Genomic DNA, 26,032 nt, shown 5'->3' on the forward strand with positions numbered 1-26,032 from the left:
TAAATAAATAAATAAATAATCAGATGAAGGAATGAATGATTAAATGAATGGATGAATAAATAATTAGATGAATGAATGAATGAATGAATGATTAAATGAATGGATGAATAAATAATCAGATGAAGGAATGAATGATTAAATGAATGGATGAATAAATAAGTAGATGAATGAATGAACGATTAAATGAATGGATGAATAAATAATTAGATGAATGAATGAATGATTAAATGAATGGATGAATAATTAGATTAATGGATGAATGATTAAATGAATGGATGAATAAATGAATCATTAAATAAATGAAAGGATTTCTCGATTGAAGCCACATATCTAGTAATCGAGGGAGATGACAATATTTAGAATCAACCTGATCTTGGTCAAGTAGGGGAGAGAAAAACTTAGTGAATCACTAAGGCTGGGAGGTGTAGGGGTGGCTCCCCTATGCTTCTTGGTAGAGCGAGCCCAAGACTTGGTGTTGAGGAGCATCTGAGGGTCAGGGGTGCTTGGGAGAGAATCCCAGGGATTGGCTCCATGGACTCTGGTAGGATGTTGGGAGACAGAAGAGAGGGAGAGTAGAATGGACCCTCCCCCTGAGGAGGGTAACTTGTGAGTGAGTCACATTCATGAGTTGGGAGGCATGTGCAGAAACATGTTATGTTTTGTGTGTGACAGGTGTATACTACTGTGGAATGCACACGTGTGTGTGCATGTGTGTATGTTGCTGGAGGATGAATCCTTGTGGGTAGATGCATCCCTGTGGCTTTGGGAGTTGAGAGGTAGTGAGCTCCTCCTCCTTGACCTAGGCACCAGGAGCTCGAGAAGAGGCCCAGTTAGCCCTGGAGAGGTGATGGTGTCTTCAGGTGAGAGATCTAGTCTTCGGAGTCCCAGGAGATGGAGGGAATCTGAGAAGAAATCTGAGATCATATCTCTCAGATGTGGAGGGGACCTGAAAGATAATAAATCATTCAACATAACTTCAAATATCATTTTACCAGTGGGGAAACTGAGGCACAGAGTGCTTAAACAACTTGTCCAAAGACCATACATATAGTAACCTAGGTAAAGCTAGAATTCAGATGTAGATCTTCTGTCTCTAAACCCAGGGGTTTTTATTCACCCAAGGGGTGGAAGTGGGGAGTTTACTTTAGGAAGGGTCGTGGTGGGAGAGGGATGGCAGTGAATGGTATAGCCACTGTCTTCCTCTGTTAATATGAATAACTCGATTTAACCCAATCATTTATTAAGCTCCTACTGGGTGCCAGGCATTGTTCTTGGTGCTGGAGATCCAAAGACAAGAGTGAATTGTCATCGCCTTCAGGGAATTTATATTCTATCCTGGGTAAACAATATGTGGGCTACTAAGGAAACACAGGATCTTTTAAGGAGAGAACACCACCACTTGGGGTATCAGGGAAGGCTTTTTTTTAAATTGAAAAATTTTATTTAGTTAATTAATTTAGTATAATTTTCCATGGTTACATGATTCATGCTCTTTCCCTCCAGTAGCCAACATGCCATTCCACTGGGTTTTACATGTGTCATTGATCAAGACCTATTTCCATATTATTAATATTTGCACGAAAGTGATCATTTGGAGTCTACATCACCAATCATGTCCCCATCGAACCATGTGATCAAGCAGTTGTTTTTCTTCTGTGTTTCCGCTCCCACGGTTCTATCTCTGGATGTGGATAGCTTCTTTCTCATAAGATCCTCTGGATTGTCCTGGGTCATTGCAATGCTGTTAGCAGAGAAGTCCATTACATTCTATTGTGCCACAGTGTTTCCATCTCTGTGTATAATGTTCACCTGGTTCTTCTCCTCTCACTGCATCACTTCCTGGAGGTCTCTCCAGTTCACATGGAATTCCTCCACTTTATTATTCCTTTGAGCACAATAGTATTACATCACCAACATATACCACAATTTGCTTAGTCAGTCCCCAATTGAAGGGCATCCCCTCATTTTCCAATATTTTGCCACCACAAAGAGCGCAGCTATGAATATTCTTGTACACGTCTTTTCCCCATTATCTCTTTGGGGTATAAACCCAGCAGTGGTATGGATGGATCAAAGTGCAGACAGTCTTTTAAAGCAGGGAAGACTTTCCGTAGAAAGTGGCACATGAGTTTGTGGCATTCTTTTAGCAGATATGGAGCAACCCATATTCAGGGATGTCATAGTGGGAATTCCCTTCATATAAGGACTGGACTAAGTGGCTGCCGAGGCCCCTAGAATCTCTCAGATTCTATGATTCTTTGAACTTTTGAAGGAAGCCAGGAATTCTAAAAAGAAGGCAGGACAAGGAAGGGGACAAAGGCAAGGAGGTGAGAGATATATTATACATCCTGTTTGGGGTACAGTAAATAGAGGGGTTTGCCAGTGTAGTATATATGAAGGGGAGCTATGAGAAATTAGCTTGGAAAGGTAGATGGGAGTCACAGGGTTGTTAGGAAGAGAGCATTTTGTAAATTTGAAAGCTCTGGAGAATAAGGATGTTATCAATAATGGGGATCACATGACTGCCCAGGCCCCAACACTCCATTCTTTCTCCATGAATAAGAAGAGAATATTAGTGCTGGAAGGAGGCTGAAAAGATTAGTCATTTGAAAAGAGAATGGGGGGCAGCTGGGTGGCTCAGTGGATGAAGAGCCAGTCCTAGAGAAGGGAGGTCCTGGGTTCAAATATGACCTCAGACACTTCCCATCTGTGTGATCCTGGGCAAGTCCCCTAACCCCCATTTGCCTAGCCCTCACCACTCTTCTGCCTTAGAACCAAGATGGAAGGTAAGAGTTTAAAAAAAGAGAGAGAAAAAAAGAAGAGAATGGGCCAACTCTAATCAACTTCCTCAGAAAGGAGGAAGGAAATAAACATGTGCTGAGTGCCTACTATGTGCCAGGTACAGCACTAAGTGCTTTATTACCTCGAAACCTCACAACAAGCCACTGAGGGCTTCATTTTTCAATTGAGGAAACTGAGGTAGACGGAGGTGAAGAGAGCTGCCCAGAGTTACACTAACAGTAAGTGCCAGAGGCTGAATTTGGGGTTTGGGCTACCTGACTGCCAGCCTAGCGCTCTGTGCACTTTGGCTCCATCTAGTGGCCTCCCTCTAGGGGTTTGGTCTGGTTCTGAGCTCTGACATCTCCAGTTCTTCCTTATCTAGCTCAAATTCTTAGTGTGTTAATGAAGAAAGTGAAACCTCAGAAGTGAAATCCCTCCCCTCGGGCCAGGGCCACAGACTGGCGGTGGGGACTCCTCGGCTCCTCTCCTCTCTGTCTCTTAAACAAACAAACACCCAAAAATAGCCCCAAGAAACCGGAGCACGTCTGAATTTCTGTGGATAAAAATGAGAGTGTTTGGGAGAGAGGTTCCAGGGCTGCCTTGGAGGCAGGAATCCCACCTCTGGCTTGTCCTTAACGTCTTGGTGCCCCCAGACACTTCTGTGAGACGGATAATAAATCAGGGCTGCCACTGGGCATTGGTGGAGGGAGTTTCCATATTGGAAGTCCCTTTTCTCCCCCCAACAAAATCTCAGAGTTAGATACTAAAGACCCGACCCCTCCCTCTGGGAATCCCAAAACACAACCGGAAATGAAAAGGAAGCAAGATTTGATCCTTGTAGAAATGAACAAGATTAAGCTGGTTTACTAAACAAGAGGAATAACAAAAGGACTTTTCAGCAATTTTTTTCTGGGATCCTCTTTGTATTTCAGCACCTACACCTTCATCCCATAATCAAGTTTCTTTTGAGAAAACAACAAGCAAACAAACAAAGAGGGACAGACAGAGAGGCACATTTCCTACCCAGTGAAATTTGTATTGCCTTAGGAAATGGATCTCATTACTCTAAAAAGTAACTGAGGGGGCAGCTGGGTGGCTCAGTGGATGGAGAGCCAGCCCTAGAGACGAGAGGTCCTAGGTTCAAATTTGACCTCAGCCACTTCCTAGCTGTGTGACCCTGGGCAAGTCACTTGACCCTCATTGCCTAGCCCTTACCACTCTTCTGCATTGGAACCAATACAGAGTATTGATTCCAAGATGGAACGTAAAGACACCCCCTACCCCATTCTGCAGTTGTAGCCCCACATTTCTTTATGGGGAGGAAGGAACTTATTTTTTTCAGCCGTCTATTCTCCAGGATCAAGGCTGCTCTAAAGGAATAAGTCTAATTTCAGCTGCCTCTTGGTACCATTTTTGCTGCCACTTTTTTTTAGTGATGGTGGATTGTTTTTTTTGGCCCAGCTGGTTTTGCTTTGCATCTATTTCTAAGCTGTTCCTAATTCCCCATATTCATTGTTTCTTATGGCCACAATCTGTGTAGCTATCCTGGAGTTCATGGGCACCTGCTTTGTTTATAGTTCTTGAATGAATACATGGAAAAACATTTATTAAGTGTTTATGATGTGGGGGCAGCTGGGTGCCTCAATGGCTAGAGAGCCAGGATCGGAGATGGGATTCTGGGTTCAAATCTGCCCTCAGACATTTCCTAGCTCTGTGACCCTGGGCAGGTCACCCCCATTGCCGAGCCCTTTCCGCTCTTCTGCCTTGGAATTGATACTAAGTATAAGTTTGTTTTGTTTTTGTTTTTAATACATAGTATAAGTTAAAAAAAAAGAAAGTGATGGAGAAAATGTTAAGAATGCAGATTAAATTTACAATGTGTCCTGGGCTCTGTTCCACCCCCACCTCGACTCCCAGAACTTTTTATTGCTAAACCATGGTCTGTTTCCCTGTCACAGAAGGCCTGGTTGACCCCAGCCAGCTCTTTCCTAAATTAGTGCCGCTGGTGAGATCGATGGAGGAGGGTTCCACAAGGCTGGTCAAGGACTGGGGCCTCCTCCTCGGGTGGATGGTCTGATGCACTGGCTCAGGCCCAGGATCACTTGGGAAAATATTTTCTGAATGGTTTCATTTCCCTCTATCAGTGCCCCCTCTATGCAAGGCTCTGGGCTCTGGGTTAGGGACGAAGCTCGGAAAAAGAAATAGTTCCTGCCCTCAAGCTGCTGCTGGAGAATGGGAAGGGCATCCTGCATGATGCAAAGTCTAATATTAATACGGGCAGGTAGGTGGTACAGCAGACAGAGCCCAGTCTGGAGTCATCCTGAGGTCAAATCCAGCCTCATACACTTCCTACCTGGGTGATCCTGGGCAAGTCATTTAACCTCACATTTCCTGAGTTTCCTCATCTGTAAAATGAGTGGAAGAAGGAAAGGGCAAACAACTCCAATGTCTCTGCCAAGAAAACCCCCAGTGGAGTCACAGATAGTCACACCACTGAAACAACCCAATAACAACAAATATAATAATGTAGCAGGGTGAGGGCAAAGGAGAGCCCCAGGGAAAGTGCCTTAGGAAATTCTGAGAATATTTCCAGCTGGGGGGATTACAGGGAGGGTCTGTGACCCAAGAGAGAGGCCCTGGAGAAGGAGGATTATGAAAACTGCAGGTCTGGACATCCACATGGAGGTGGGCTATGACAGAAAGGGTTTGGCAGATGGTAACTATCCCAGGTGGCTGGAATTTTGAGTGTGTGAATGGGAGGATGTGAAATGAGGCTGGGAAGGCAGGATGAAGTCAGATTGGGGAGGTTTGGAATGCCAGGCTGAGGGGTTGGGATGTCATCCTAGCAGTCTTCTCTCCTCTCCTCTCCTCTCCTCTCCTCTCCTCTCCTCTCCTCTCCTCTCCTCTCCTCTCCTCTCCTCTCCTCTCCTCTCCTTTCTTTTCCCTTCTTCTTCTTCCTTCCTCCCTCCCTCCCTCCCTCCCTCCCTCCCTTCCTTCCTTCCTTCCTTCCTTCCTTCCTTCCTTCCTTCCTTCCTTCCTTCCTTCTTCCTTCCTTCCTTCCTTCCTTCCTTCCTTCCTTCCTTCCTTCCTTCCTTCCTTCCTTCCTCTCCTCCCTCCCTCTCTCTTTCTTCTTTCTTCTTCTCTTTCTTTCTTCTTCTTCTTCTTTCTTTCTTTCTTTCTTCTCTTCTTTCTTTCTTCTTTCTTTCTTTCTTTCTTTCTTCTTTCTTTCTTTCTTTCTTTCTTTCTTTCTTTCTTTCTTTCTTTCTTTCTTTCTTTCTTTCTTTCTTTCTTTCTTTCTTTCTTTCTTTCTTTCTTCTTTCTTTCTTTCTTTCTTTCTTTCTTTCTTTCTTTCTTTCTTTCTTTCTTTCTTTCTTTCTTTTTCTTTCTTGTTAACTCTTACTTTCCATCTTAGATTCAATACTATGTGTTGGTTCCAAGGCAGAAGAGTGGTAAGGGCTAGGCAATGTGGGTAAGTGATTTTCCCAGGGTCACCCAGATAGGAAGTGTCTGAGGTCAGAGTTGAACCCAAGATCTCCTGTCTCTAGGCCTGGCTCTCAATCCACTGAGTTACCCAGCTGCACCCTCTTTTTTTTTAACCCTTACCTTCCATCTTAGAATCAAGTCTGAGTATTGGTTCCAAGACCAGGGATAGACAATGGGGGTAAGCACTTGCCCAGTCATTGTTCTTTTATACTTCATATTTTATGGATGATTTGTAGAATGGTATATGAACAGAAGTGCCTTTTGGAGTCGAATCAAGGGTTGAGGAGGGAGCTTAGTAGTGATCTCCTGGGCACAGCTTGGGCATCACTTCAGTAGGAGGCAGGCTTGGCTCTCTAGTCCCTGAGCCACCGAGCTGCCCCTCCCTGATGATGCTTTTAGCCTCTGTGCTCCTGGGAAGTTCCTGTGGTTATAATGATGCTCATGATGGCAATGATGATGACAGCAGCATTTGCAGAGCACCTCAAGGTTTGGAAAGCTTGTTACAAATATTTTACTTGATTCCAACAGCAGTCCTGGGAGGTAGATACTGTTATTATCTCTGTTATTCAGGTGAAGAAACTGAGGCTGACAAAGCAGTGTGATTTCCCCAGGACTCATGCCCAGTTCTCTATCCACTGCACCATCTAGCTGTTACCTATTTACCTTGCTCTCTTGTCACTTCCAAGGTGCCTCTCCAATGCCTTCTAGGTGATGTAGTAATTTCTTGGATGGACCTTGGAGTCGGAAAGATCTGGGTTCAACTCCTGCCTCCTAGGCATGCTAGTAGGGTGACTATTACCCTGGACAGTTCTCGAAGCCTTTACAGCGCAGACTTGTTTTTCAGTTGTGTCTGCTTTTTTGTGAGCCCATTTGTAGTTTTCTTGGCAGAGATACTGGACTGGTTTGCTATTTCCATCTCCAGCTCATTTTATAGATGAAAAAATGGAAGTAAACAGGGTGAAGTGACTTGCCCAAGGTCACACAGCTAGTAAGTGTCTGAGGCCAGATTTGAACTGATTCTTGATTCCAGGCTCTATCCACTGAGCCATTTAGCAGGCAGATGGCTGATTTGCTCGAAAAAGGAAGATTGGTAAAGGCTAAGCAATGGGGATTGTGACTTGCCCAGGGTCATCCAGCTAGGAAGTGTCTGAGGTCATATTTGAATCCAGGACCTCCCCCATCTTTAGGCCTGGCTCTCAATCTACTGAGTCCCTCAGCTGCCCCCAGGAACATTATTAAGAAAGCATCCTCAAACCCTTCTTAGCAGTCATGCTATAGAATGCTTTGTACTAATTGGCCAGAGGATTTTGTAATGATTAAGAACTGATTTTGGGGTAAGCATTTAAGTTTACTGGCTGTACCAGGTTTACTGGCTAGGGCAGCATCAGAACCAGTAAAGTGATAGACATCTCCAGGGTTGTCTCTCAGACACCAGGGACCATCTGTGCTGGATCAGGCAGACTGGGAGGATCATGACTGTCCCAAGACTCCTTTCATTGGTGAGAGCTAATTAGGAGGTGGTCCAGCAACCTATCCAGCCCTCCCCGGCCACCTACATCTTGGGGAACCCGGGAAAAGGAGCCTTGTCCCCTCAGATTACTAACCAAATTCTGTTAGAAGGAAGACTTTCCTTGGCATTCTCGAGGACAAGTAGCAGCCTCGATGGCATCTCTGAGCCAGATTCGAGCCAGGGGAATGCACAGTAACTCTCTCTAACATATAGGAGTTAATAGGGCTTATGAAAAATAGATTCCCACAGTTTAGGGCCGAGGGATGGGGTGGGGGAGGCATAGAGACTCTAGTGCCAGCCCCTCGTCTGAAAGATGAGGGAGACTGAAGGCTAGAGATGTTGTTTGGTTTTCCCACAATCACCCAGGGAGAAGGCACTCTCAGTGGACAGAGCGCTGAGCCTGATGTTAGGAGGATGGCTCAAATCCAGCCTTAGACACTTACTGGACAAGTCACTTAACCTCTGCCTGCCTCAGTTTCCTCATCTGTAAAATGAAATTATAATGGCAGGCTTATCTACCTCTCAGGGTTATTGTGGGCATCAAATGAGATGGTAATTGTAGAGTGGTTTACCAACTCGAAAATGCTATATAAATGTTGTTGTTGTTACTATCATCATCATCATCATCATCATCATCTTCCAGTGTACCCTGAGGGGATCAGGGAGGATAAACTGCATGATGGTGTGAGCCTCAGTGGGGTGAGGCTGGAAAAGCATCCTAGGGTCACCTGTAGAGGACATTGAATGCCAGGCTAGGGAACCTGGACTTTGGAGGCAGGCAAAGGGAAGGCACAGAAGGTATTTGAGCAGAGGAGGGGCATGAGAAGAGCTAGCCACTGAGAGAGAAACTTGGGGAGAGAGTAGGATAGATTAAAGCAGAGGAGAGCAGCCAGGAACTTGGGGGCTCATTCCTTTCCTCTGTCAAGGCTCCCAGCATCCTTTGTGGCCAGATTGGACATGCCACTTGACTTTTTTGCCCAATCTCTGGCTCTCTTGGCCCCTGAAGCACTGGGGACCAATTTCTTCCAGCCCTTCCAGTAGGAGAGAACCTGGCAATCCTCTCCCTGCAGGGCCTGACTTTCCCTCCTGCCTCAGAGAGCCAAGGTTTGTTCCAGCTATTGTATGGCAGTCAGCATGAAAGAACCTGTAGGGAGTGGCAGAAGTCCTCTTGTGATTCCCATGATTCCCTCTGAGAAAGGTAGCAGGGGAAGAAAGGGATGGACTGGTCATGAGTCTAGAAGAAGGGCTAAAAGACAGATGGCCTGGGAACTCAATGGTAGCCACACAAAGGCAGGAAACCCAAAGCCTCTGGGAGAAGGAGAAGATGTAGGTATGGGTTTCCGTCTAAACTCCTGGAGGAAACACCAGTTCAAGGAGGTATTTGCCAGGAGTGGAGACAGAGCTCAGGAAGGGAAGTTGGGGCTTGGACACTGGGAGGCATCAAGGCAGTAGGGTGGAGGCTCCAGTTAAATGGGGGCTTAGAAGTTGTGGCCCTGTAACCCTAGAATCACTGACCTACTCATCTGCCTCTGGAGAGGTCTCAGCATCCCTCATTTAACAATTTGGCATTACGCCTACAGAATCAAGGCTGGAAGGGACCTTGGAGGCCACCCAGGCCAACCCCTTCATTTTTAAAAAACCCTTGCCTTCCTCTTGGAGTCAATACTATGTATTGGTTCCAAGGCAGAAGAATGGTAAGGGCTAGGCAATGAGGGGTTAAGTGACTTGCCCAGGGTCACACAGCTGGGGAAGTGTCTGAGGCAATATTTGAACCCAGGACCTCCCCATCTCTAGGACTGGCTCTCCATCTGATGAGCCACCCAGCTGCCCTCACCCCTTCAATTTTTCAGGTATGGTGTCCATTGATGTACAGTGACCCTGCCCAAGGTCACAAAAGTAATAAGTGTGTGAGCTGGTGAGATCTGAAACCCAGATGCTCTGACTCCTCACTCAGGTCTCACTCCAACATCATGCTTCAAGGAGCATGGAGCAGAGTCTGGGTGGTTTCTCCCCCCCACTCTTTGCCTTTTCCCCTCCAGGGTGAAGGCTGCCTCCCTCCTCCCCTCTGCCTCCAGTCCTCCATACCAGAGACCCTGATGGATTGTAGGAAGATTTTAATAATAAATTAAATCACAAATTATTATTTATAATTACAAAAATAAAAATACTCAAAGGTCTAGAGCAGTGGTTCTCAGCCTTTCGAATGCCGTGACCCCAAAATACAGTTCCTCATGTTGGGGTGACCCCAAACCAAAAAATGATTTTGGTGGCTACTTCCAAACTGTCGTTTTTGCTACAGTCATGATTCGGAATGTATGCATTCTGTATTCTCATTGCTACAAATTGAGAGGTTGAGAACCGCTGGGCTAGATGTAAGAAGAGTCAGGATGTGGGGGAACCCCAAATCTTCCTCCTCCGGGGCAAGCACCCTTTTAACCATATCATGTTGCCTATCCATTTTGGAGAAAAGGGCAAAGAATGCTTTTTTTTTTTTTTTAGGGTTGGGAAGGATCTTATAGAGGCAGCAGCACCTAGTGCATACAACAGGAGCTAAATAAAATGCATGTGGACTGGTAGTTGAGGCCCTTCTTTCTTTTGGATGGGGAAGTTGAGGCCAAGAGAGGAAGGGCCTTGAGCACGATCATGTAGTCCCTCAGAGGGTGTGTGGGGACAGGGTCTTGATGCTGATGTCCCAACAAGTTGTCCTTCCCCATGGCATCAGTTAGGGGGCCCCGAAGCACAAAGATCCTTGTCTGGTCTGGGTAATTCCAGGATCCTGGGAGGGATCCATCCCTCTAGAAGTAGTACCTGCTGGCCATTTTGACTGAGGTCATCTGCCATTCTCTATTGGGTTAGTCTGGGGTGAACTGGTAGTGCAGGCCACTGAGGTATAGGAGATTTCCTGCAAAGACCAATATGGTGTCACTGATGGGGCTCCTGGCCCTGTCCCCCTTGCTTCCCACCAATGGAGATTTTGGGGGTTCCATAGACCAGGGAGTAGCAAGGGAACCCCCAGAGATCACATCCCTTCCTTCTCAACATTCCCTGTCCCCAACATTCACACCCATGCCCACACCCACACCCCACACACTCACATAAGCCTTTGGCTGGGCAGTGAAGGTGAGTTATGAGAGAATGTCTTTTTCTTTCTTTCTTTCTTTCTTTCATTTCTTTCTTTTCTTTCTTTCTTTCTTTCTTTCTTCTTCTTTCTTTCTTTCTTTCTTTCTTTCTTTCTTTCTTCTTTCTTCTTTCCTTTCTTTCTTTCTTTCTTTCTTTCTTTCTTTTCTTTCTTTCTTTCTTTCTTTCTTTCTTTCTTTCTTTCTTTCTTTCTTTTTCTTTTCTCTTTCTTTCTTTCTTTCTTTTCTTCTTTCCTTCTTCCTTCCTTCCTTCCTTCCTTCTTCCTTCCTTCCTTCCTTCCTTCCTTCCTTCCTTCCTTCTTTCTTTCTTCTTCTTTCTTTTTCCTTCTTTTTCTTTTCTTTCTTTCTTTCTCTTTCCTTTCTTTCTTCTTTGCTTTCTTTCTTTTCTTTCTTTCTTTCTTTCTTTCTTTCTTTTCTTTCTTTCTTTCCTTTCCTTCCTCCTTCCTTCCTTCCTTCCTCCTTCCTTCCTTCCTTCCTTCCTTCCTTCCTTCCTTCCTTCCTTCTCCTTCCTTTCTTCTTTCTTTCTTCTTTCTTTCTTTCTTTCTTTTCTTTCTTTCTTTCTTTCTTTCTTTCTTTCTTTCTTTCTTTCTTTCTTCTTTCTTTCTTTCTTTCTTTCTTTCTTCTTTCTTTCTTTCTTTCTTTCTTTCTTTCTTTCTTTCTTTCTTTCTTTCTTTCTTTCTTCTTCCTTCCTTCCTTCCTTCCCTTCCTTCCTTCCTTCCTTCCTTCTTCCTTCCTTCCTTCCTTCCTTCCTTCCTTCTTTCCTCTTTTGTCTTAGACTCAATACTGTGAATGGGTTCCAAGGCAAAAAAGTGGTAAGGGCTGGGTAATGGGGGCCCAGGGTCACACAGCCAGGAAGTGTCTAAGGCATATAGCTTCCCTCCATAATTGCTTTCTATATTTTATATATGAACACCCCTTGGCTTGGTCTTCTCTTTCCCTGAACCTCTCAACTGCTATCTTCCCTGCACTGGACCTAGGGCTGCAGCCAGAGCCTCTACAGAGTCCCTCAGCCCACTTCCTGCACCAAAGGAGAAGAGGCAGCCCCTTCTTACCTGGGTAGCTGAACGGTCCTGGTGGCCTGGACCTGGAGAAGCAGAGGCAGTCATGAGTATATGGCAGTTTAGCCTAGAGAGCAGAACATTGGCTTGGGAGGCTGGACACCTGCCTCACCTCTCCCGCTGGCTCTGCTCCTGGCAAATGCCATCCTGGAGGGGGGGGTTGAGTTGGTGACCTTTGAGGCTTCTCTCTCTGCCATCCTCTGTTCTAAGACCCTTCCCAGCCCTGATATTCCCTGTTCTAGGTATCCTTTTATCTCTGTCACTCCATGAGTGTCCTCAGAACTTAGGCAGTCTGAACTTCTGTTGGGTGTAATGGGATGAGTGAACACAGCCCTCAGGAGATCCCAGATCAAATCCCAGTCCTGTCACTTCCTAACTGAGTGACTTAAGGTGTCACTCAAACTCTCCTGCACCTCAGTTTCTTCATCTGTAAAATGAGGAACTTGGTGTCTAAGAGTCCTTGTGACTTTCAGTCCTACCAACATCTCATGTCCCAGGATTAGGACTGTGAGTCCAATCTGGCACCTCTCTGGACCTCAGTTTCCACCTCTGTAAAATGGGGGAGAAAAATCCCAATCTCAGAGGGTTCTGAAAGGAGAAGGTGTCTTCTCCCTTTCAGCTCTAGGGAAGGTGAGTTCCGGCCTGGGGTGTTTGTTTACTGTGACTTCACCTGGCATTTTAGGGCGTGATGCCTCTATCCCAGGACTGCTGACTTCCTCCTTAGGTCACCTTCCCACATCCCAAACATCTGATCTCATCCAAGTTTATCTGATAATCTAGGCCCCCCTCTTGTACCTGCAGCCAGCCCCTCCCCTCCAGTTGCATCCGGCTTGATTTCCTGGCTGTTTCTGACCTCCTGTCACTCCCTTCCTCAGTGTCTAGAGGATCTCCAGGCCTGCCCCAGCCAATCTCTTGACTTCTGTTCTTGGGCGCCAGCTGTCCTTGTCCCATCCTCCTTGGGGCTTTGGTTTCAGGAACCATGAGTAATCAGGCTGACCCCTGGGAAGGGCTCTTATGGGGAAGAGCTGAGTGACTCACACAGGGACTTTCTTTTCCACAGGAAAACCCCCAGGATGGAGAGGACCGAGATCACTCCTACCACAATGGCCACCACTTGTCCTGTGGACAATGAAGCTGCTGAGGATTCCTTGGCGGATGACGTCTCTGTAAGAAAAGGAAGGGGTGGGAGAGTGTCAGTCCCTCAGCTTTCCTCCTCTATAAAATGAAGGGGCCAGATGGGATGACTTCTGAGGACTCTTCCAGCTTGGGGCTAGGCACTGGGGGCCAGCCTCTGAAGTCCCTCTGAGACTCAAGATTACTTCTGTAAAATGGGAGAGTCACCTGTTGGGAAGGGAACGTGCTAGGCAGGTCTGGGTCCACAGCTTCCCCAGAATGCCAGATGTGGGGCCCAGCAATGCCCTCTGGTCTCTGAGAGTCATCCAGGTCTCCTCCCTCCTCCCACACACTTCCCTGGACCTTCACCTTTGACATGGATGGTTCGATTGGCCCATCCTGTGCCCAGAGCGTTAGTGACTTGGCAGATGAACGTGGTATTGACTGACCAGTCCACAGGGTGGAAGATGAGCATGGCGCCTTGGGATACAGCTGTTGAAGGGAGAGAGCCAGAGATCCTGGGGGAGAGAAAGGCAGGTGAAGCATCTCCCCTCTCCTCTTCCTTCAGAACCATGATGTAGACCTTCCATCACTCCCTGTAGACCGCAGACACCCAGGAATGGAGCCCCTAGCTTCTATTTCCTTTGGAGAGCCAACTGTTATGCTACCCCAGCCCAGCAGGGTGAGAAGAGTCTTGTGTCTGGGCTTGGAGAGTTGACTGATATCTCCTCTATGGCTACTTGCTATTTTTCTGACCTTGGGCAAGTCATTATATTGTCCAGGCCTCGGTTTCCTCATCCATCAAGTGGGTGAGTAGGGTCACAGATATGTAGCTGGATGTAATCATAGGGGTCACTGAGGCCAACTCCATCCTCTCCCAGATGAGAAAAATGTCAAGCCCAGAGAGGTTGAGGGACTTCCATGAGCCATGAAGAAAAGTAAAAACACTGAACTAGGATTTGAACTCAGTGTCTCAGATTCCCAATCCATTGCCCACCTTGGGTCTCCCTAAGATCTTTCCTTTTCAGGTCTAAATTCCATAACCTTTGTTCTTCTCCTTAGGGACCCAAGTGTCCCCTGAGGGGCTCAGACAGTTGAGCCCCCCCAACTCATGCCATGATATATCTGTGATAACGAGAAACAGTGGCGCAAAAGGGCAGAGCTTCATCTGGTTATTGCCAATGGTTCCTCAGTAACCAAAGACCCCAACCTCAGTCAGGGCAGCATTTTTATTAAGTTGTAATACTGATTGTTATTAAGTGCTTGCTGAAGGTCCAGAGACACCCCTTAATGAAGATTGTGATTGGTTCTTTATTATGCCTCCGACTATCCATCATGGCAGCCCCAAACCTAGTCTGGCCAACATCCTCTTGGAAGACCTCATGACAGCTAATCCTGCAGGACTCTTCCAGACTAGGATCTCCCAGAGTGCATGCTGTTATGGGGGGGGCAACAATTTCTGGAAGGTTCCTTGTGCACCCCAGCCTGTAACAATGGAGTTCAGCCCCAGGAAAGCAGCTTGAGATCAGATGAAATCATATTTCATCCATCTTTCTTCTCTACCTCAACTGGCATCTCGTTGTGCTCCATAATGGGGAGCTGGACAGTACCCCACACTAAAGGGAATACCTTTAGGTCTTAAAGCCTTACAACCTGGTCAGGACGGCTACTAGGATGATGAAGGCAACTCTTTGCTATGACTCAATAAGCAGTCACCAGCCTCAAACCCACTCTGGGGTTCAGCTATACCCCACCCCCCGGACTCACGTGCTCCAGTTATAGGATGTGGGCTCAGGGTTGCTTTGGGCATCGCAGTTCAAGGACGCTTCTGTTCGTCCAACATACCAGTCATCATCGTGGCTTGAGATGGAGACCTCGGGGCAGTCTAAGGGAGAGGAGAAGGGAAGTCAGGGAGATGGGAGGGGCAGGAAGTTGTGGTTCTATAACCTTAGAGACATAAGAACACAGATCTGGACTCCAAAAGGGATCTCAGAGTTCAGACTGCCCAATTTCTTCATTTTGCAGATGGGGAAACTGAGGCTAACATGATCACTATTAAGTGACTTGCTCATGACTTGAATCCAGGTCCCTAGACTCCAAATGCAGAGAACCTCTCTGGTTCCCCTATAAAAACATATAACAATTTTGGGGTCATTCAATCATTTTGGTTGTGTTTGATCCTTCATGACCCCATTTGGCAAAGATCTTGGAGTGGTTTGCCATTTTCTTCTCCAAGTTACTTGACAGGTGAGGAAACTGAGGCTTGCTTGACCACTGTTAGGGGACTTGCTCATGACTTGAATCCAGGTCCCTTGACTCCAAATGCAGAGAACCTCTCTGGTTCCCCTATAAAAACATATAACAATTTTGGGGTCATTCAATCATTTTGGTTGTGTTTGATCCTTCATGACCCCATTTGGCAAAGATCTCGGAATGGTTTGCCATTTCCTTCTCCAAGTTACTTGACAGATGAAGAAACCAAGGCAAACAGGGTCCAATGACTTGCCCAGGGTCACACAATTAGTATGTGTCTGAGACTGGATTTGAACTCAGTTCTTCCTGACTCCAAGGTCCAGTGCTCTATCCACTTTGTCACCTTGCTGCCTTCTGTTACCATATAAGGATTGCTGACATTTACTTGCATTTCAAGGGTTTGTTGGGCCCTTGACATCCCTTTTACCATTTGATTTTCTCAGCAACCCTGGAACGCCAGGTCCATGGGTCCCCCTGTCATGCTCTAACTGCCCTGTGACCTCATCCTTTCAGATGAATAATTATAACAACAAAAGTAGTAGTAATAGCTAATGTTTGTATAGGGCTTTAAAAATAGTAGGATACTAACAGATAGGATGTCCAAAACAACCCTATGAGATGGTTATTGTGATTATCTCTATTTTACAGATGGGAAAACCGAGGATGGGAGATGGTAAAGTATAGAGAGTCACAGGAAGTGTTCGAGGCAGGATTCGATCACAGATCTGGCATGACTCCATGTCTAAAATGATTTTAGCCCATTCAGAATCCCCATCCTGTGACTTTCTCATCAGTGTCTTCCATTGAATTCTGCTGCAGGGGAGTCACCTAAGATGTCTGGGGTCCTTGCTTTCCTTCTCTGACATGGTACATTATGGCTGGGTGGTCCACCATTTAGCCCTTCACCTTATTACATGACCAGATACCTGGTATTCTTGGCCCCGTATTACCTTCTGTCTTAGAAATGATCTTAAGTATTGGTTCCAAAGAAGAAAGTGGCAAGGGATAGGCAATGGGAGTTAAGTGACTTGTCCAGGGTCACACAGCTAGGAAGTATCTGAAATCACATCTGAAACCAGGACTTCTCATCTCTAGGCCAGGCACTCTATCCACCGAGCCAGCTGGCTACCCTCCTAAGCCCCATTTTATAGACAAAGAAGCAGAAATGACTTTTGTTCAAGAGAGTCCCAGAACTGATAATTGAGTTCAATATACTTCCCACCAGCCCCTCAGTTTACCAATAAAGCACAGTAAGGGGGGGGAAGGGTTTTTCTAGTTTCAGGGCTGGACTTTTCTTTGCTTATCATTCTGAGGCACGCAGTCTGCCAGGGAGGGCACTTACCTCATTCTGGCTTTTTTCTTTCTGGCCCAGGTTCAAGGTCTGCCAGGAAGTTCCCAGGGGAATGTGGGAAACCATAGAAATGATGCTTCTGAAAACCCATGCCTGACCCTTTAGAGAACCTGAGGATACTTAGAGGTTTTGAGTCACTTCTTACAAATTTCCCAATCTCTTTCTGAGATGAAGTTGTTTCAAAATTCGATTTCCTTTTCTGTTAATCTGGACAATTTATGGATTTTTACTTATTTGTTTATTATCACTTATGTATTTAATTTTATTTTTCAAACCCTCACTTTTTATCTTGGACTCACTGCTAAGTATTGGTTCCAAGGCAGAAGAACAATAAGGACTAAGCAATGGGAGTTCAGTGACTTGCCCAGAGTCACACAGCTAGGAAGTGTCTGAGGTCACATTTGAACCCAGTACTTCCTGCTTCCAGGTCTGACTCTCAATCCACTGAGCCACCTAACTGTCTCCCAATTTACATATTTAAAAATATTCATCTATTTTTTCACTTAGACTGTTAGGCTTATTGGCATATAATTAGGTAAAATAACTGATAATAATTGCCTTAATTTCTTCTTCCTTTGTTGTGTTCTCTCCCTTTTTATTTTTGATACTGGTAATTTGGTTTTCTTTCTTTTTTTAAAACTAGATTCACCTATGGTTTATTTATTTTGTTGTCCCCCCCCCAAAAAAAAAACCCCGAAACAACTAGCTCCTTGTCTTATTTATTTGTTCAATGGTTTTCCCATTTTAAATTTTATCAGTCTCTCCTTTGACTTTCAGGATTTCCAATTTGTTTTTTAATTGGGGATTTTAAATGTGCTCTCTTTCTAGTTTGTCTTTTTTTGGCTTGTATATTCAATCTACCCTTTCTCTAAATGTACACATTTAGAAATCTAAAATTTCCCCTAAGTACTCCTTTGTCTATATCCCCCAAATTTTGGTATGTTGTATCTTTGTTATTCTCTTTAATGAAATTGCTGATGGTTTCTGTAATTCGTTCTTTGACCTATTTGTCATTTAAGATAAGATTATTTAGTTTCCAATCAATTTTTAGTCTTTCTGCATCTCTTTGTTGAGTTTAATTTTTATAGTATTATCATCTGAAAAGGATGTATTTTTCTGCTTTTCTGCATTTGATTGTGAGGCTTTTACACTGTTATACAGTCAATTGTTTTGAAGGCACTACCCCAGTTTCATTCAGGTATGGATTGGGCTAGACCAGTGGTTCTCAATATTCTGAGATATGAATAAGGCACCTATTTCATCTAGTCCTTTAAGGAAAGGCAGCTTCCATAATGGATAGGGTGCTGACCCTGGAGTCAAGAAGACCTGAGTTCAAAATCTGGCTTCAGAGACTTACCAGTTGTGTGACCCTTTGCAAATCTCTTAACCTCCTTTGCCTCAGTTTTATCATCTATACAATAAGGTGGAGAAGGAAATGGAGAATCACTCCAGTATGCCAAGAAAACCCTGAATGGGGTTATGAAGAGTCAGACAACTAAAAAACAACCATAGCAACAGCAACCTCTACAGAAAACCTTTAGTGACTCACACTACCCACTAAGGCAGCCCATTTCTCCTCTAGTCATTGTAGTGGGAAACCTGTCTGTCTTTTGGTAACACAGAATGTCAGGGTGGCCTCGGGGATTAGCTGGTCTAACTCATACATAAAAGGAATCTTCACGTGTCCATCCTTGGCTGGAGGACCCTTTATTCAGCCTCTTCCTCTTAGGAACAGTCATTTTTGACCAGTTTAGAAGCTGTTTCCTGACATCTAGCCTAAAGGAGAGAGTGATGTTCTGCCCTTTGGGGCCAAGCAGAAAAAGCTAACCCCTTCTCCATAGCACAACTCTTAAAATGCTTAACGATGGGCAGCTAGGTGGTGTGGTAGAGACTTGAAGAGAGAGAGGTTTTGCAGGACAAGCCGAGATGCAAGAACCAAGGCTGGGGACCTGCCTGGCAATCCAGGAGAAGGTTCCAAACAGAATGTTCCCAGGAGAGGCAGTAGAAGAGGGGAGAAGAAACAGGATCTTAAAAACCTTCTGACTGTCTCTGGCCCTGGCAGTTGAGCCTGACTGAAGGGGGAGGAAGCTGAGATCTGATCCCTCTTAGCTTCTGACCTTATAGGGCTGCCTTGGCTTTGGGCTCTCTGACCAAGGGAGAAACCTCTGCTCTGTCTCTCTCTCTGAGATTTGACTGACCAAGAGATGGAGGAAAGCCAGGCTGAAGGAGAGACTTTTCTTCATGGAGAAGAAAGAAGATTTTAATCATTGTCCTCCATCTCTCTAACTGTCTTAGAGTCACAGTTGTGACTGGACTACTTTCCAAAGCCCTCCTAAATTCTCCTTATAGTTTAGGGACACCCTCATCCCTTTTACCTCAGTTTCCCATCCCGTTATCCCAATAAACCCCCTGATTTGAAAAGGAAAAGAAAAGAGTATCTTTATAGTTCACTCAGGGGGGGAGGGAAGAAGCCGAAGACTTCAAGAAGAACTGGGAGGTGAGGGGGGCAGGGAAGAGAGGGTGAAGGAGGGAGGGAGTGAAAGGGAGGAGGAGATTAGGAGAAATATTGATCCACTAGTCATCAGTAGAAATCAGTAGGCAGACCCCAGAGCATTCCCCTGTACCAGCAGTGCCTCTCATCTCTCCACCATTGCAACATAGGCAGGTGTGTCCCCATATTTAGTAGCAGCTCTCTAGTAAGCCAGAGCATTTAGTCATTGCAACAAATAGAAATAGTTTCCACAGATTACCATTTCTATTTCAGTGGTTTAGTGGACAGAGAGCCAAGATTGAAAACAGGAAGTCCTAGGTACAAATCTGGCCTCAGATACTTCCTAGCTGTGTGCCCTGGGCAAGTCACTTACCCCCATTGCCTAGCCCTTACTACTCTTCTTAGAGACAATACAGAGTATTGATTCCAAGGTTTTGTTTCTTTGTTTTTTTAAAGAACCTCTGGGAGACTAGATTGTTCTTTCCCCAGCTGTGAGAAGGAAGAAAAGAAACGAGAATCTACAATGTGCCAATTACTGTGTTAAGCACTTCACCATTATTATCTCATTTGATCCTTACAACAATCCCGGGAGGTAGGGGCTATTATAATCTCAATTTGATCTATTGGGAAACTGAGGCAGATAGTGGTAAAGTGACACTCCCAGGGTTTATACAGCTAGGAAAGGTCTGATTCTGGATCTGAACTCAGATCTTTCTAATTCTAGGTCCAACTCTCTAACTACCCAGCTGAACCTAATTGTCCAGAGGTGATGGGAAATTTGCTTCCATGCTCTGGGTTCTGCCCTCTGGAGCCAAATGGAGCATGGCCAATCCTTCTTCCTGTGATGTCCCTTCATATACTTGCTGACAGTTTTCATGGTCCCCTGGACATTCTCTTGTCCAGGTGAATCATCACAGCTTCCTCTTGGTGATCCTCCTGTGTCATAATCTCTGGTCCTATTGTTAACCATCGTCCTCTTCTGGGCATTGTCCCTACAATCTGCCCTGAACATGGTACTTTGGATGGACTCCACAGTGTGTGCCCATTGTTCCTATATGAGTGGATAAGGAGCTGGACTTGGATTTGAGTCCAAATTCAACCCCAGCTGTATTATCCTGGACAAGTCACTTAACCCATTTGCCTCAGTTTCCTCATCTACAAAATTGGGATAATAATAGTACCTCACTTTCTGGTTGTTGGGAGCATCAAGTGAAATTAAAACAAAATCTACCACCTTTGCAGCATTTCCAGAAACCTCTGCTGGGGGAAGTAGGGTATGTAGGTAGAAAGAGACTATGCAGAAGAGGGGGATGTGCAGGAATTTTGGGAACAGCTGTATTCATTTGCTCAAAGGGTTGGGTCTAGGGTTTGGTATGGATAGTTCTTGGGGTCAAAAGGGAATCAGTATAGATGACTTACTAGAGAAATATGTTTCATTTGGTGTAGAAATGTTTAGGAGCATTGGGCTGGTCTTGAAGTTAGGAAGACTTGGGTTCAAATCCTGCCCCCTCCCTCTTTCCTTTTCTCTCTCTCCCTTCCTCCTCTCTCTCTCTCTCTCCCCCCTCCCTTGTTGTTGTTGTTATTGTTGTTGTTGTTGTTGTTCTCTCTCTCTCTCTCTCTCACCTTTACCTTCTGTCTTAGAATTGACACTAAGCATTGAAGGTTCCAAGGAAGAAGAGCAGTAAGGGCTAAGCAACAGGGGTTAAATGACTTGCCCAGGGACACACAGTTAGGAATTATCTGAAGTCAAATTTGAACCCAGAACCTTCTGATTCCAGGCCTGCCTTCCTATCCACTGAACCACCTAGTTGCCCCCTAATTTTGTCTCTAATGCTGATAGACCATGTGACAACGAATAAGTCATTTCATTTGTTTCCTCATTTGGTGCTTTGTAAACCTTAAAGAGGGGTAGCTAGGTGGATAAAGTGGATAGAACACTGGACTTGAAGTCAAGAAGACTCATGTTTCCAAGTTTAAATCTGGCCTCAGACACTTAACTAGCTATGTGACCCTGGGCAAGTCACTTCACTATATTTGCCTCAGTTTCCTCATCTGTAAAATGGACTGGAGAAGGAATTGGCCAACTGCTCCAGTATGACTTCAGCAATGCGACAACTACCAATCTCCAAGGATTATATGTTTATCAGTTATCATGAGGAGGAGCATTATGGGGGAGAGTATCCAGGCAGATCATTGTAGACGGTGTCTACATTTTAACTTGGGGTCCCTGAGCTTAGAACAATTTGAGAATTAGGTCTCACTAGAATTGGTTTCCTTTGGAATCCTTCATTAAGCACTGAAGCGTTATTCTGAGGAGAGTCCACCCACTTCACTGGCCTGACAAGACAGCCAAAGGACAGAGAAGCTCTGGTCTAGGGGGAGCTGAGGTAGATGGGGAGCTGGTGGGGGCGTGTCACTGATTGCAATAAGATTTTTAGGGGAGGATCAGGTCCTGGGGGGAGTTGATATAGACAGACACTGACCTGGAGATGGTCATTGAAAATCTAGGCATAGATGGGAGGTCCTGGGTTCAAATATGACTTTAGACACTTCCCAGTTGTGTGGCCCTGGACAAGTCACTTAACTCCCATTGCCTAGCCCTTACCACTCTTCTCCCTTGGAACTGATACACAGTGTTGATTCCAAGATGGAAGGTTAGGGTTAAAAATAAAAAAGAAAGTCTAGGGAGCTGAAGCATATGGTATTTAGCATGTGAGCCAGTGTAGATGGTGCCCAGAGGCAGTGAGGATAGATTGTGTTCAAGGGGAGGAAGTCAGTATAGACAATGGTCATGAGGGAGCTGGTACAGAATGTGTGTGGATCAGTGTAGATGCTGCCTGGGAGATGTCTAGGGGAAGCTCAGTGTGGACCACCGAGGGAGGACCGGATAGACAGCACCCTTGGAGGTGCCCGTTGGAGGAGTCAGGGCAGGCACATATATGCCATCCCCAGGGGTGCTGGCACAGATAGTCTTGGGGCTCACAATTCACACAGTGTCTGTGGGAGGAGGGGGTCACTCACATCTCACGGCCAAGGTGACGGAGAGCAGGGCAGGCTCCCTGAGGGTCTCGTGCTCCACCTTACAGATGGCCTTCTCCCCATTGGCTCGGGCCATCGGAACCTGGGTTAGGTGACTGGTGACGGTGAAGGTGTCAGACCCTGGCTCTGCGGTCCTGGTCTCATGGCTCTGTCCAGCCAGCGGAAAAGACCAGGAGATGCGAGCGGGTGGGCGGCCCCCACTGGAGACACAGCTGGCCATGGTCACGGGATCGGGGCCTGAGGCCACCTCATAGGACTCTGCGTGGCTCTTAGGTTCAGCTGGGGCAGAGATGAGAAGTCAAATCAACCAAGTGATATTGGGGGGGTTGGGAGGGCTTAGTTTCCTCCCCCCAAAATGTGAAGGTGGGACTAGTGCTTTTCTAACCCTGATTCAGTATTCCTAACCTACATTTGAAGGTTCTAGTTAATCTTTACAGCCTGTGTTCTATGTTCTAACATTCTAAGCTCTAAGGGCCCTTGTCTGTCCCAGTTATGCTGTCCCAATGTTCTATGTTCTAAGATTCCCCCCCAGCTTAGAAGATTCCGTGTTTTAAGGTTCCTCCCAGTACTGACATTTTGCATTCTACCCTATCAAGTACCTTCTAACTCTGACAGTCTGTGTTCTATGTTCTAAGTTCCCATCTAGTTCTGACAAAAGTAAAAGGAGGAGGTTGGATTCGATGACTTCTAAGTTCCCTGGCAGTTCTCAGGTTGTGACCGTAGGGTATCCTTAGAGCATACAAACTGTCCTGAGAGGTCAATGGGAAAGATCTCTGGGGTGGGAGGGGGTCAGGGAATTCCTTCAACCTCTCCTCTCCTCCCAGGCATCCTGGTGACTGCTTTTTGGGTGCTCTTGGGCCCTCCTCTTCTCTCCTCCCTCCTTTCCTAGTGTTCTTACTTACCTAGCACTCTAAGCAATGTGGTGCCCTTGCCATTCCCTCCAGGGAAGGTGGCAAATTCGCAGGTATAATTGGCTTCATCTTCACCCCTCAGGTCCCGAATGAGTAGGGTGGCATTGTGGAACTCTGAGCCTGGATCCTGGCTTTGGGAGACAAATGCCAGGCGCTCCACACCAGGCCCTGTGCTGGGGAAACCAACACCATGGGTTGGGTGGTAGACAGCTATGCTCATGGTGCCACTTGTCTGGTTTTGGCGTAGCCATGTCACCTGGGACACCTGGACTTCCACTCCCTTAGGCACCAGGTGACAAGGGAGTTGTACATCTTTCCCCAGGAGGCCATGGACCACTGCAGGCATCTTCACATGTATACTTTGAGGAGCTGAGCATGAAGTGGGAGGGGTAGGGGAGAAGAGAGAGGAGAAGTAGGTTAGAGGCTCAGACTGGCACTTGTCAGGGCAGAGGGCTGGGGGTGGAGGGTAGAGGGGCCAGGAACCAAAGTGGTAGAGAGAAGAGGCAACTCTGAAATTCAAAGCTGGCCCATATATTCCATGTTTTAAGCATCTTCCCAACACAGCCAGTCTATGTTCTAAGGACTCTCAGCTCCAATGTTCCATATTCTAATGTCCTTCCTTCTTGACCTTCCATGTTCTAAGTTTTCTCCCAACACAGCCACTCTATGTTCTAAGGATCCTCTCAGCTCCAATGTTCCATATTCTAATGTCCTTCCTACTTCACCTTCCACGTTCTAAGCTTTCTCCCAACACAGCCACTCTATGTTCTAAGGATCCTCTCAGCTCCAATGTTCCATATTCTAATGTCCTTCCTACTTCACCTTCCACGTTCTAAGCTTTCTCCCAACACAGCCACTCTATGTTCTAAGGATCCTCTCAGCTCCAATGTTCCATATTCTAATGTCCTTCCTACTTCACCTTCCATGTTCTAAGCTTTCTCCCAACACAGCCACTCTATGTTCTAAGGACTCTCAGCTCCAATGTTCCATATTCTAATGTCCTTCCTTCTTGACCTTCCATATTCTAAATTTTCTCCCAACACAGCCACTCTATGTTCTAAGGATCCTCTCAGCTCTAATGTTCCATATTCTAATGTCCTTCCTTCTTGACCTTCCATGTTCTAAGTTTTCTCCAAACACAGCCACTCTATGTTCTAAGGACTCTCAGCTCCAATGTTCCATATTCTAATGTCCTTCCTTCTTGACCTTCCATGTTCTAAGTTTTCTCCCAATACACCCACTCTATGTTCTAAGGACTCTCAGCTCTAATGTTCCATATTCTAATGTCCTTCCTTCTTGACCTCTCATGTTCTAAGTTTTCTCCCAACACACCCACTCTATGTTCTAAGGACTCTCAGCTCCAATGTTCCATATTCTAATGTCCTTCCTTCTTGACCTCCCATGTTCTAAGTTTTCTCCCAACACACCCACTCTATGTTCTAAGGATCCTCTCAGCTCCAATGTTCCATATTCTAATGTCCTTCCTTCTTGACCTTCCATGTTCTAAGTTTTCTCCAAACACAGCCACTCTATGTTCTAAGGATCCTCTTAGTTCTAAGGTCCATCCTGATGGTTTACATTCTAAGGTTCCTCCCAATACTAACCACCTCATTCTGACATTCTATGTTTTAAGCTTTAAGGTTCCTCTTAGTTCTGATGTCTGGAGTTCCAGAGTCTCTTCCAGTTTTGTCATTCTCTCTTCTATGTTCTGATGACCCTGATTCTAAGGTAATTAAGGGCAGGGACTGACAGAGACAGATCAAGTTTGGGGCCCAAGAAATTAGGCAAAGGGCCAGACTTTGGCAATAATATTCCAGGTCTAAGGTCAAAGATCGGAATGTGAACATCTCCCCTAATCCAGTAGACTAAAATATCTTAGGAAGTGGCACAGATGGTGGAAAAACAATCTTGAGAAAGAATATGTTCTTGTACCCATTTAACCATGAACTTGCTGAACCCACATAGGCTTGTGCTCCCCCTCACCCCTTCACTCCTGTGGTTTTTTCTGCCCTGCCCCTACTCAAGAAACTTGGCTGGCATTAGCTATCAGCTGGGCAGCCCTTCTGACCCCAAAGATTCCAATCTCTTTGGCCCTTATTTCACTCTCCTGCCTAAGGGCCCCTGGGCCCCTCCTCTGAGCCTTTGGTAAGGGCTAGGCAATGGGGTTTAAATGACTTGCCCAGGGTCTCAAAGCTGGGAAGTGGCTGAGGACAGGTTTGAACCGAGGACCTATTGTCTCTAGGTCTGGCTCTCAATCCACTGAACTACCCAGCTGCCCCCTCCTCCTGCCCTTTAAGTGTATGGCCAGGTGGGGAGAGCAGACTTTCAGCCCCTGGTGGGATAGGGGCAGGGGGAGGGGAGGGCAGGGGAAGGGAGGTGAGGCTCTCGGAGTGTCAGGGGTGGGGCTAGATGACCTGAGAGGCTCCCAGGATTTTTGGACTTACTGGCTCCTAAGCATGGAGACAGCGGCAGCAGTAGCAGGAGCAGGGAGAAGGGCAGGGAGCTGGCTAGGTCCATCCGGGGTCTCTTCCGACCCCCTGATTGGTCAATCACTGTCCCAGGCTGGAGTTCTGACTTGGATTCAAGTCCCAGTTCTTCTTCCTTGGGTGCTGCTCACTTTCCCTGGACTTTGGGCTCCACCGAAGCTCCTTCCTTTCCTCAAGTCTCAAGTTCAGGTTGTTCCGGTAAATCTGCCTTCAGCACGGCTTCAGGGTCTGTCTCTCTGCCTCCCTCCCTTGCTCCCTCCCTTTCTCCTCTCTCTCCTTCCCTCTCTCCCCCCCTCTCCTCTCTCCTTTTCTCTCTCTCCCTTTCTTCCTCCTTCCCTGTCTCCCCCTCGATCTCTCTGTCTCTCTCTGTGTCTCTGTCTGTCTGTCTGTCTGTCTCCCTCCCTCCCTTCTCTCTGTCT

The 26,032-nt window shown here is 46.1% G+C and overlaps 1 protein-coding gene and 1 long non-coding RNA gene across 9 annotated transcripts in view; one reads left to right on the top strand and one right to left on the bottom strand.

Annotated features, from left to right (window-relative positions):
* Positions 1-77: 77 nt before the first annotated feature.
* On the bottom strand, positions 78-25,700 carry LOC103098385 (nectin-2-like). 4 transcript variants are annotated; one of them, XR_008911634.1, is made up of 10 exons: positions 25,572-25,700; positions 23,119-23,496; positions 22,199-22,495; positions 14,850-14,967; positions 13,452-13,600; positions 13,008-13,133; positions 11,964-11,995; positions 10,583-10,676; positions 1,628-1,741; positions 78-946 (listed from the first exon to the last, which is right to left on the bottom strand). XR_008911634.1 is itself a non-coding variant. In XM_007491559.2 (9 exons), the coding sequence occupies exons 1-8, from the start codon at positions 25,642-25,644 to the stop codon at positions 10,605-10,607; spliced, it is 1,245 nt and encodes a 414-aa protein (XP_007491621.2). In that variant the 5' UTR covers positions 25,645-25,700; the 3' UTR covers positions 1,016-2,285; positions 10,583-10,604. The 4 variants fall into 4 exon arrangements, 3 of the variants coding, with proteins under 3 accessions (XP_007491621.2, XP_007491623.2, XP_007491622.2); XM_007491559.2 differs by lacking the exon at positions 78-946 and having other exon boundaries at positions 1,016-2,285; XM_007491561.3 differs by lacking the exon at positions 78-946 and having other exon boundaries at positions 1,021-1,885.
* Positions 13,047-26,032, top strand: part of LOC130453958 (uncharacterized) — a 30,035-nt gene continuing 17,049 nt past the window's right edge. For 3 of the 5 annotated variants that reach the window (XR_008911639.1, XR_008911640.1, XR_008911638.1), the window contains exon 1: positions 25,674-25,811. This is a non-coding gene — a long non-coding RNA (uncharacterized LOC130453958). Of the gene's footprint in view, positions 13,136-25,673; positions 25,812-26,032 lie in introns of those variants that run through there. The other 2 variants (XR_008911641.1, XR_008911642.1) reach the window with 2 other exon arrangements.

The sequence above is a fragment of the Monodelphis domestica genome, chromosome 4 (genome assembly GCF_027887165.1).
Source record: "Monodelphis domestica isolate mMonDom1 chromosome 4, mMonDom1.pri, whole genome shotgun sequence".
Classification (NCBI taxonomy): domain Eukaryota; kingdom Metazoa; phylum Chordata; class Mammalia; order Didelphimorphia; family Didelphidae; genus Monodelphis; species Monodelphis domestica.